Source organism: Stigmatopora nigra, chromosome 11, assembly GCF_051989575.1.
Source record: "Stigmatopora nigra isolate UIUO_SnigA chromosome 11, RoL_Snig_1.1, whole genome shotgun sequence".
Lineage (NCBI taxonomy): Eukaryota > Metazoa > Chordata > Actinopteri > Syngnathiformes > Syngnathidae > Stigmatopora > Stigmatopora nigra.
Genome location: NC_135518.1, coordinates 10,511,695 through 10,523,816, shown reverse-complemented (window position 1 = coordinate 10,523,816; position 12,122 = coordinate 10,511,695). Strand labels below are relative to the sequence as shown.

The window sequence follows — 12,122 nt, the reverse complement described above, 5'->3', positions numbered from 1 at the left end:
GAAATAGGGTTGTCCGTATTGAGACTGAAACATCTCCAGATTTTCCAGCCAGTCTGGGCATAGTGCTGTGGGTTTGTCTGTATCCGCCAGAAAGTCACATTTAACTTGTAAACTTCCACATAGACAATGACTACAGCCGCCAACATGCAAACCAAAAAGAAACTGCCAAGCAGCCGAATATAGACCGCTTAGTGGCAAGACTATAACTCCACTGAGAAGCATGGACGCCAACAATAATATGTTTTATAATTTCCTCAGGAAGTGGAACCAGAGTTTCCTACTCCACTGCAATCATTGTTAGTGCTTTATAAAAAAATATAAAAACAGGGTGGCTTGCCCTAAAACTGAGTCAAGGTTGAGGTGAAATTCAATGTAGTTTAGAGTCCAAAGACTTAACACTGCATTTCTGCATAGAAATTCCTATGAATTACCCCCAAATTGGTCCAAAACTGCATCCGGTATTGACCGAAAATAATCTTCATAAAAAAATGTTTAAAATAGTATATGTACGAGATCACACAAGGTAATGGGGGCACAAATTGTGGATAAAATAAGCCATGCAGGAGGCAGACGAGTCATGTTAGGGCCTCCACTTTGTGTTTCAAATGCATTACACAGCTACACAAACATCAAGCTTGAACTCGCGCCCATTTGGAATGACCCTCAGTAAATGCATGAATGAAAAGCATGCGTCAGCCTACCTGGATTCAGCGACTAGAACACACGTATACTGCTGCAGCTTTCAACAAGCATATTCATGCACCTTTCAATGCTATTTTGCCATTTGTAAAGTTGTCCCTGGATACCACATGTCATTGCCATGTCTCTTCTGATACATAACATCACTTTAGAAAAAGACTTCTTTCTTGCTTACTTGGAATAGTCTTAGTCTAATTTTTTTTCTCAGAGAAATAGAATTAGGTCAGGTCATAATATTAAAAGGTCAATAAAAGAGAGAATAGAGGGTAACAGCTTTCCTCAACAGCCTAATCCTCAGAGGTCAAACAAGCGATGCAATGCCTTCGGTGTGTGTGTTTTGTTTGTTAGTTTAGTTAGTGATCGACCACTTGTCTATATTTCACGGTCTATCCTCAGACAACCTTCTGTCTTTTCACTTTTCAGGATAGCATGGTGAATTTGTGACATGAGGATTTAAGGCTGCTTGTCATATAGCATTAGTGGGCATACTTTTATATGGGCAGATTTAGAATAAAGTCTGGAATATCTTCAAAGTGGTAGCTATCATATTTTTAGTAAAACACATCTACATAACAGAGGCACGAGTCCGTTTGGGGAATATCATTAATGTTTAGTTGCAGCGCCAATGCAGACAAATTAACCAAGGTGCTTTTGCCAATAATGCTGCTTCCAAATAAGAGCCAGACTATAGTGTCATTCCAAATGTTGGAAAATGACAACAACAAAAAAAGCTATGAATCCATTTGTCCTTGTAATATAACGGTCGTGTGGGACGGGTTTGAGGGCATGTCTTTGTACCAAAAAAAAAAAAAAAAGATGAAGAGATGAATGTGGGTGGAATACATTGATGGATAAACAGGCCCAAAACAGGAAAGCGTGGGCTCACCTGAAAACCACCAGGCATTCTAGTTCAGACCTAGCCATTGGTTCAAAGCATCAAGAGAAAGCCTTTTGGGTCCTTTTTGTGCTTAAAGAGAAGAAATGTATGTCTGGGGTAATCTCCATTCTTGGCCAGGGTTTGGAGCATGCAAATTACAAGGTGCATGTACAGCTTAATGTGTTAAACTCAAACAGCTGATACAAATCTCCCAGCACCGGCCTTTCTTAGCAAAGCTTTATTTCTGCTGGCATCATTCAAGTGGGCCAAAATCCTGACTCAGAGGTGCAGCCTTTTATTTTATCAGTGCTGGCAGAGCTTTGACACCAAATACTGCATGGCATTTAAGGAGCTTACACAACTTTGACTCGAAATAGTAGGACTTTAGCCAAAGTAATGAGGGAGGAGAGTATAAAATTTGGTCATTTTCCGGTTACATTTTGCATTGATCTTGCCATTTATTCCATTATTTGAACAGTTTAAATGCAAATCCATAAATTGACTTATTTAAGATAAATACCTAATATTCATGGAAATATAAAATTCAGTAATTTCCAATAACAAGTTCTGGATTTGAGCACATCTAAATAAAATGGGTTAAACATTCCCAGGCGGTTATATGTTCCTGTTTTATATTAATCTGATTTTGCAGAAGATTAGTGCAACGTCGGCTCTGAACGTCGCCGAACCAATGAAACTGATTCAGCTCCAGATTAAAGTTATTATTGTGCAAGGAAATATGACCTTAATCCAACAAAGAAACACCCAGGCCCAATGAAAGATAACATAATGCAATGATGAAAAAAAAGACAACAACTGCACCTGCAGGGATCAGACGCCAGTACGCCATTAAAAATCAGCCACTGAAAGAAATTAATTGTGCAACCTTCCAAACAGTGTTTTCATAATACCAATGTGATAAATTTTGTAATATACATCTATTAAATAAACTGTACAGAAACACAGATATTGAAATGATACCACAATGATTTTCCTGTTCACCGCCGCCCCACCCCCCAAAATTTACTCCAACTGTACTACAACATTCCAATAAAGAACATTCTCCAACAGCAACATCCGAATATGTCCCTTAATCAGCCTGAGGAACAAACATGACCTACAAAACTATAAAAGAAGAATTACAAGTCAGTTAACCACTGTTAATCAGCTGCTAGGCTAACTCTAAAGTGGCGCAAAAATATGCAAAGACCTGGCCTGGCCTGATGATGTGTCTTGTATTTAAAGAGTCCAAGAGCTGTAATGCATTGTCCTCTTTCTTAGCGGCTTTCTGCCTGCTACTGTGGCGGACAGGCGCTGTGAGTCAGCCAAAGACGAACCCTCCACCCCCTACCTCACGCTGAAATCAGAGAAACCACAAGAATGTAACAGCTTCTGTTATTATCCCTCCTTGCTGCCTCACGGCCTGATAGCCAGCCAGTCCCGCAGTGAGGCTGCCCGATTCCCCTTCAAGTCGTTATTCCCTCTTTCCCATCTTTCCCTTACATGCACACACACACACACACTCATCCAACACACACACATTACAAATACATCCTGAATGACACAAATGCATTTTATGTCCCACTGTGAACAGCTCCAAACACAAATCTGACCTACACAGTCCAACAAACAGATGAAATGTGAAGGAATATGAGCCAGAAAAATTCTGAGCTATAAGCTCCAGGCACTGTCCAAATTTTAACGTGCACATAGACGCAAACACAACATTTTCATATTTGCTGTCGTTAAAAGAAGGTCAGGATGGGTCCAAAATTCTGAGGGCGGTGGATTTTCTTGATTAGCGGCAAGAGTAAATGATTAAAATGGTGCATTAATGAAGTATTTAGGTATTGTACATCTAACTTCAGCAACCACAAGGCCAGTGCTTCCTTCAGTCTTGGTATTGTAGGTCGTAAGTTAGATAGCAAAAGCTTTCATCTATCTATAACTTGACTGAATCAAGTGAACACCAAAAGACGGACAAAGCAAAGTGTCAGAGTACAGAAGCAACTGTGAGCTTTGACCTTACGGTATTTTGACTACTAGTTTAACAGCTGTTTCAAAAAGGCAAAAAAAACTAACACGCTAAGCTCAGCTTGCACACGAAACAAGTCAAAGGTCATTAGCGTAAGATTTCTTTTGAGATAATAACTTTACATTTTTTATGCATCTATGGAGATGAAATTGTGTTCCTAAATGTTGATGTAGGACAAAAATGGCAGGGGACAAGTCAAAACAAGTCCTGGAGCATAACTCTTGAAAAGAATTGGAAGCCAAATGTACTTACATACTTGGTGTTTTCATGTGGGGGTTGATCTTGAGAATCGAAAGCTATCTAACATTCCAGTAAAAGCAATCTTATGGAAAACCCTATGGAATGATTCTCTACAGGATATGCCTACAGACATTCAAAACATTTCCGTCTATTGTCCTTGATGCATTTTTAAAATAAAATGACACATAATTGGAGAAGTGTTACATGGTCAAAAATGGTGTATCTAAAGTGAGCATGTGAGACGATTGTGGACGAAAACATTGCAACAGGATGTTTATTGGGTCCTTCTACTGAAAGTGTCAGATTTCTGACAGCAAGGAACTTAACATATGGCCACTAGTGCAAACATGACAATCAACTTGTACTCAGCCAAATGCTTCAAAATGTCATTTCACATAGACTTGTTTACAGCTGGATGAGAATAAACACTGTTTAAATGTAAATATTTGAAAAAAAGGCTAATGAACATGCAAAAAAATACCAAAATGCTGACACACTAAAGGAGTTTACTACAATGTAGTAGACCTTTTGAGGTCATAACTTTAACATAGCCAAGAAACAGAGCTCAAATGTTTATTTTACAGGATTCTAAGCAAAGCTCCAATAATTATTTATTCTATTATTGTTTTAGGTGGCCACAATGTGGTCAGCAGAGAGAGAGTTCTGATTTTAACATGCAGTTTAAGAACCTTTGCTCAGGATTATATACTCTAGGTGGAATTTTACAGAGATTCTGCTACCTAAGAGTTTACAGCCTTAATATAATCTGAGGGGGAAAAATGCATTTCTATCAAGTTCTCTGAAAAAGATCCGAGCCAAATATAAACGCCCAAGATTTACTGGCTTTTTAATCTATCCAACAGAAGATGGTAAACCTCACTGAAATGACGCAATCTATGCAGCCTTATGACGTCTTTTTTATTCAAGGAGACATTAAATCCATTTACAAGAAATGGGGGGAAAAAATGAAGTAAATCAATGGGACATTTAAGTGACAGGCCAATTTTGTTGTGTCAGTTCAAATACATTTTTAATAGTGTGGCCTCTTTAAAAGACCAACAGGAAGATTGTCCGCAGACCAACTGACTCTCTTGGTAGTAACTTATGTTACAGTACCATTGATGTCTTCCATTTAAAGACGGACCTTTGGTAAACCCTGCAAACCAAAATCTCCCAACTCCAGACTACAATGCAATCTTTCCAATGGGTTCCAGTTGGATGGACAGACAGCTGGTCTACTTGGTTAAACATGAACAGCCTGTTCTTTGACAAGGCTTTCACCAGTGGACAGCGTCGATCAAAGGCAGCCTGCTTCCATTTAAATAAATGATTGGCTCTTAAAAGTAAACACTACTTCATTTAAAACAGCACATTCCATAGACAACTTTAAATTCCATTTTTTTTCCCTAAAAAGGTAGCAATTTGTGATCCAAACAGTGAAACTGTGTCAACAGAGGTGAATCATTCAAAACCTGATTATTCATTATCAAGAGGTTAATTGAAAAAAAAAGCATTGTCTAAATTTAAAACTAAGCAAAGTTCCACACATGAATGAAACTCACAATGATCATTTACTGCCAACCTTGGCAGTTCGGACAGATTTTACATTTATGGCCGTCAATGCCAGCGAAAGAATTAAGGAGCAATCATGATCCAAGTCTCCATGGACATTTCTCATGACAAGGTCATGTTTGCTGTGACAGCAAGACGGGGGCATCACGGCAGGAAATCTAATCTGAAGCATCTGGGTCACGCTAAGCATGCGAGGCAGCAGAATCTGTGAGAAAGCAGGTATGTAATCTCACATTACAGTGTGTGCAAATCTTCACTCGTTTGGCAGCACGAGGATGGCTCGTTGCTCTAAAATGGGGTTAACCAACCATTGCGACACTGAGGGGGTCCCAGTCTAAATGGAGGGCATGCGTGAAGACGTCTTTTGTAACTCCGTGGGGACAAGAGTTGTTGTAATAATGATGTACAAATACAAATTTTGCCAAAACCACAAACAGATGTTATTAAATGATGACTCAATTATCATAACAGTTATTTATCAATGTGTGATCACGACTGTCATGTTGATATTTTTTATTAGATTTTTTTCCATTGTATTTTAACAGGCACGATTGAGAATCCCTACTGTATAATTAAGAGACTAGAGCAGCTTTTTATTAAGACATTTATGTAAATATTAAACAACATAAGGTCTATTTTGGATTGGTGGCTGTCTTTATATGAGCAATTGGTTCCACGTGTCACTCAGATTGATGATATCTAATTTATTCAAGCAGAATCAGAGCAGAAGTTTAACTCCGATTGAGTATTGTCACACACATTTATACAAGTTTTGACATTGTATTGTTTTGATACAATTTTTTTGGAGCCGATACATATTTCAGTAGAGGGCTGTGTGGTATCAACCACTTAACAAAAACCACACAGTGTGGTTTTGAGTGGTTAGCCAATCGGCCTCGCAGTACTGAGATCGTGGGTTCGATCCCAGATCCCGACCTACCTGTGTGGAGTTCAGGATGTCCCATGCCTGATGCCTAGAGTTGGATGGAATAGGCTCCTGCGCCCCTCACGACTCATGTGGGAATAAGCGGTAGGGAAAAATGAATGAATGAATGAATAATTTATTGCTTTCTATACTATGAACATTACGTTAACTGTCCAGCCTTAAATTGTCATTGTATCTATTAATTGCTAATTAGTATTAACACTATTGTTTTTTCCAGACTTTTTTCCCATTCCAGGGGTGTGATATCTTATTAATCCTGCCTACAATGGTTGTCCAATCCATTTAAACTAACAAGACTGGCTGCCTCTTTCAGTGCCGTTGACAGCACTAGATGTCCGATCCATTTTGATGATGCCGGCAGTCAAAATGAATTGGACGTCTAACACCGACATTAGGTTTATTCAGTGGATCGTGGATTTATTGTAAATTGATAAGCGATACCTCTCACTGATCTCAAATGGTCCCCAAATCACATTGTGTTTGGTGTTAATGAATACTTGAAAGACACATCCCAGGTAGGATCCATCAATAATCCATCCCCCATCTAGAGAAGGATCATCCTGGCCGAAATCAAGAGGTTTTCTTAAAGCAAAAAAAGGGGGAAATAGGCTAAGTATGCACAAGCGCGCAGAAGCTGATATGATACGATTATGATATCAGCTGCAGCAGGCAGCAGAGGGGCGACTGCGACCCAAAAGATGTGGCACGGATGGTGGAGGATTACGTCATCGAGAAAAAGGAGGACGCCTCAATAGCATGCAGGCTTGACTGACTGGCATTACAGAAACATCGCACCACTGTTCGATTAACAACGGTTATGCGCGATTAATGTCGTCAAGGAGGCGATGAGCGAGAAGAAACGCCAGGATGCGCCCGAATGGGGGGTGGGAAATGCAACGTTTAATTGCCACGCTTCGCCATCGCCATATTGTAGTTTGAAGAATGAGGATAAATCCATATTTAGGTCTTATTAATTGCGTATTTTGCCTCTTTTCAGCAAATCCATGTGCGCCATATTTAAAGGCATACAACCGACTCCATTCAACAGCGACCGGGCTGTCATTGAAGGGGCTTATTGTACACTTGTAATGTTACAATGAATGAGCCATTAACCAAGGGGGGCATTTATGTTGACATACGGAAGGCCGATGCATGGATTTATTAATAAAGGCCAATCAATATGATGCAACAGTGAGAATTTGTGATCATTTTGAGGTTTTGGATTTCTCTAACAACTAACTGCAATGTAGTATTGAATGGGGAGAGCAGCGTTAGCAAACAAGCGACCTACACATTATAGATCTAGACTATAAGCACGCACTTATATATTGGAAATATTATGTATAATGATCAAAATGATGTTTGGATCTTTTTGGCCGGTCTGGATCTGCGTTTTTTAGGATTGATCTAGCAGTGTGAAGCAACTTGGAGCAAAGTGACAGCGTCAAGCTAGTCGGCTAAAATTGCTAACGTCAGATGGCTGTAGAAGGGAGAAAATGTTGATTGTTTATAAAGTTCAAGTGCGTTTTCCATCATTCTTACCGTCATCAACTGCTCCGGTGGCGTCCAGTTTTCAAGGAATAAATCTTTCGCCGTGTGAGGAAATGATCTTTCTCGGTGGGGCGACGAAGCCCGAACATTCAAGAGGAGTTTGCCCGCGGCTGCCGACGTGACTTGGGCATGATTTCTACGGACAGTCGGATCGGGTCGGGTCGGGGATCTTCACGGCTGCTCGCAGTCACGCACATCCATCCGGCAAAGAGGGGCCTCCACCGCCCGCGACCATGCCACCACTGCCTGGGCAGCCACGGATGATAATCCACCAAACGGGAACCCCCGCAGTAAGCATTGGCTAAACGCAGTTGCTTTCGGTCATTCCAGGCTGAGAAAACGATCGCATGAGAAAAAATGTGAAAGAAAACAATTTTTCTTAAAACGATTTGATGATAATTAAAGTAAACGCCTGAATTTTGCGTGACGGACTTTGTGCGCTTGCTCGTGGTTGTCACAGCTGCTGCTCTTCGGAGCGACACAGCAGCGGCGGTGGCGACGACGTAATGGCGCAAATGGGGCGCGCGGAGGCGGGGCAACAAAAGCGGGAGGCGCGCTGCTACTTATGGAGCGTACCCAGGTAAATCAAGGCACGCGTGGAACTCCTCCCGAGACCCGGATGTTGCTCAATAAGCCAAGATATTACATGCGCACCTCACATTTTTTTCTATTAAAATCGGGCATGTGTTGTGGTAGTTAGCCAAAGCTATTTAAATAAATAAATAAACAATAAATGTCCAATCCATTTGTACTGGGAGGGTGGGTGTCCCTGCCAGCCAATCATTGTCTAAAATGAAATGGGTGTGTATCATTTCCCAAGAGTTAAGTCTTCCTGTTTTAGTTTCATTATGACTGTTAACATTGTATTTGTAAATAAATAAACATTCAAAGCTCGTTCATTCAACCTTTTGGGACGGAGAAGCCGTGTAATTCATGTTTTTGTACAAGGTACGTTGCGTTCTAATGTGGACTCTGGTGCCCTCCTGTGGATAACAATGTAATGACAGTCAGTGCGCTAAAGGAAGACAATGGGCCTTTGTGTTGCTCCTTTCAAAGACACACAGTGAAGTAGTGGAGGAGATGAGACAGTGAGTGGACTGTTGCTCATAGAAACATCCCAAAGTAACTCACACATGATTGACTGAACCCCAGTTATGAAGTGACAGACTTGTTTACTACAGGAGCCATCAGAACATACTTCAACCTAAGCAGCCAAATTCAAAGCATCACCAAAGGTCTGACCCCTATGACCTTCAAATCTTATCCAGTCATGTACAGTCTCCAAATTTAAATTAAATCAAATCACTTATCACAAAATTAATTTTCTGCCATTTGTGACCTTTGACCCCAAAATTAAATCACCTCTTCCTTCTGCTATTATAAAAATCCTTATTTGTAATTTTGCTTAAAAGACTGAATTTCCACTGCTTAATCCACCATATTTTGAAATATTATTCATTCCAAGCTACTATTTTAGCTCAATCCTTGGGGTATCTGAGTAGAAATGTAATTAAAACGCATATCTGAACCTCGTTAATATGCAGACGTGACCTCGGGGAGTGTGGCTTGATGAGTACCAAGGTCCCACAGAGCTGGATATTAAGATTATTATCGCTCAACAAATTAGCCAGACATGCAAATGTGTCTTTTTTTTCCAAGTCAAGGTTGTATTTCTCTGAGGGGAGGGGGGACATCAAATACTTGGGAATGCCACATCGCCAAAACATGAGAAGTAGCCTCTGTCAGTCAAAACAGTCTTGACATTTACCACCACCAATGAGTCAAAAACATTCAAAGCAATGTTTGATGTTAAACTTAAATCTTATCGTTTTTCATGAGAGTGATTATTCCATTCCTCCTGGAAGTGTACGGTGTGTGCTTCAGTTGAAGGATATTAGCTGGAAACAAGTTCCCACTGGGTGCATACATCTCCTCTCCTTTCTGTCCCATGAGCGTGCGAAGTGTCTTGTTCCTGGACAGAATCTTGTCATAAAACTCTACCCCACCCTCAGCGTAGTCGCGGGACACCTGGGCGGCCCGCCGGTCCGACCTGTAATCGGACCACTGGACGGCGGCGTCAGAGGCGAGCAAGTAAGACACGGCGCCGAGTCCAAGCGCCGCCAAGTTCACGACTCCGCGGAGTAAAGCGGGTCCGGCATGAAGGTTGAACACCTGCTTCAGAACCACACTGTACACCCAAACCCCACCCAAGCAAAATGGAGCAACTGCAGCAGTTATAATGGGCGCCCCTGACTGTAAACGGGCCACTTCTCGCGCTATGGCGAATTTCTGCGCTCGAATGGGAAACACCAAAGAGTCCTTGAGCGCCGCCCCTGTTTCGCTGTCCCATTCCACCGTTTTACCATTGATGAAAACATTCCTGTTGGTGATACCGCCGTGGTCGTCGGGCGTGCTGTTAAAGTTCGCCGGGATGCCTATTTGAGCCCCCGCGGGGAGCCATGGGACGCCAGCGCTGACTGGGTGGAAGCCAAAGGAGGCAAAGGCAGAGAAGCTATTGGATGAGGTGACACTGTAGTCTTTCAGCACCTATAAATGAAACAATGCAACTATTTAAACGGAATGTCAATGATGTTAATTGTACTGGAGGCCCTTTTGTAATTCAATTATTTACATTTATTGGGTTGGATTATAATCTCATGTGGCAAGAAACTATTCATATATTTTTTAAAGAATTCCCATGTTGCTCAAAGCCTAACATTAGAAGGTTAATGGACTGATGAAAAAGTGGGCGACAACATTTAACGTACATTGTCAATGTTCTGTGGCCTTGACCATATCTGTATTAAAATTAAGATAAATTTGTACATTTTAAATGTATCATTTGTAAAATATCCTATTCAACATTAACTATGTGGACAACTGCTATACAGTCATACCATCTCACCAATTTCAGTGATTGATGATGTCAGTGACCTCTTGGAAATGTGTACAGTTTCTAGCTGGCTATTTCCTGTCACTCTATAAAAAGAAGAACCACGCCTTTCACAGTATAATAATTCTCTCACAATCCCATGCAGAAACGATACCATTGAAGTTGCAGCTGCTGCCAAGCATAGTGCCACTAGGCACTATCATATACTGACCTTAACCCTATCGAGAACGTTTGGAGCATCCTATAAGGAAAGAGTTACTGTGGCTGCAGAAAGTCTACAACCAGCAAGTGAGATTACTTTTTTTAATTGAAAAATATTGAGAACCAGATGAATAGATGTTGCCTATTTACCAAATAGATATGGTAATTGTAGTTTATGCCATCCAGTGGAAGATCTTCCAATTAAATGTTCTAGCAATGGCTAAAACTAAAAGATCAATATATTTAAAATAAGAATAATAACAATAAGAAGTATACCTGCTGAAAAAGTCCTTCTAGCTTGTCAGATAGTGTCACTGGTTCTCCTTTGTGCCAGGCTTGGTAGAGCTTTCGGTATGACATATCAGGGAAGATGTGGTAGAACATGTTGGCTGCAAAGACGCCACCACAACTTGCTAAGAGTAGAGGAGTTCTGTACTTCTGAAGAAGCACTGAATACTTGAGAATCCTAGACGCCATGTCGATGTGGTTTCACGTTCAGATTCTGTGAAGACAAAATACACGTCTATTTACAAATCTGAAATAAGTTCAAACAAAGCCAAGCTGCTATCATACTTACGTGATTTCGGCTGTGTGGAAATCAAACACCAGGCTTTACAAAAAATATTGCATTTATAGTTTAGAGGCACCTTAAAACTATCATGTTCCTTATATCATTTCTTTGAAGGACAGCTGAGCACGGATGTTACATGACAACCACGAAGAGGAGAGCCCTGGTCGTAAATCGACATCACTGCCGTATTCCAGGCCGCGACAGTTTTACGACAGCAAGCAATATGTTGTGTTCATGCGCTCTCGCCTTTTTTTGCGTTTAATATATTTCTTAGATTTTAAGTTTTGTTATTACGTAACAAACAAAACAATTAATAATAATGATAAAATACATAGATCGCGTAGATTTGAAACCTGATCATCGACTGCTAGTTCCCAGTTCAAATGAATTGGGCATATTGTGCACTGTCAAAAGCATCCAATGAGTTAAGGACCATTTTGTGCATTTTAAAATATCATCACATTTGGGATTTGCAGTTCCATGTATACGTGTGTGTTTGCACATATATTGAGATAAGATATTGTGATCTTCGTGGGA

The 12,122-nt window shown here is 40.6% G+C and overlaps 2 protein-coding genes across 3 annotated transcripts in view; both read right to left on the bottom strand.

Annotated features, from left to right (window-relative positions):
• Positions 1-8,459, bottom strand: part of ptpn4a (protein tyrosine phosphatase non-receptor type 4a) — a 31,059-nt gene extending 22,600 nt beyond the window's left edge. The window contains exon 1 of the mRNA XM_077727950.1: positions 7,912-8,459. The gene's annotated coding sequence lies outside the window, so the exon portion shown is untranslated. The remainder of the gene's footprint in view (positions 1-7,911) is intronic.
• Positions 8,460-8,891: 432 nt separating this feature from the next.
• tmem177 (transmembrane protein 177) lies at positions 8,892-11,771 on the bottom strand. Of its 2 annotated transcripts, none has more exons than XM_077728087.1 (3): positions 11,592-11,771; positions 11,291-11,525; positions 8,892-10,467 (listed from the first exon to the last, which is right to left on the bottom strand). In XM_077728087.1, the coding sequence occupies exons 2-3, from the start codon at positions 11,489-11,491 to the stop codon at positions 9,736-9,738; spliced, it is 933 nt and encodes a 310-aa protein (XP_077584213.1). In that variant the 5' UTR covers positions 11,492-11,525; positions 11,592-11,771; the 3' UTR covers positions 8,892-9,735. The 2 variants fall into 2 exon arrangements, with proteins under 2 accessions (XP_077584213.1, XP_077584212.1); XM_077728086.1 differs by having other exon boundaries at positions 8,894-10,467; positions 11,291-11,516.
• Positions 11,772-12,122: the final 351 nt, after the last annotated feature.

Excerpts from the sequence above, each read along its gene's own strand:
- tmem177 (XM_077728087.1), bottom strand. The coding sequence starts at position 11,491 with ATGGCGTCTAGGATTCTCAAGTATTCAGTGCTTCTTCAGAAGTACAGA. Across the intron at positions 10,468-11,290 it reads TAGAAGGACTTTTTCAGCAG|GTGCTGAAAGACTACAGTGT; the intron begins GTATACTTCTTA and ends TTTCATTTATAG.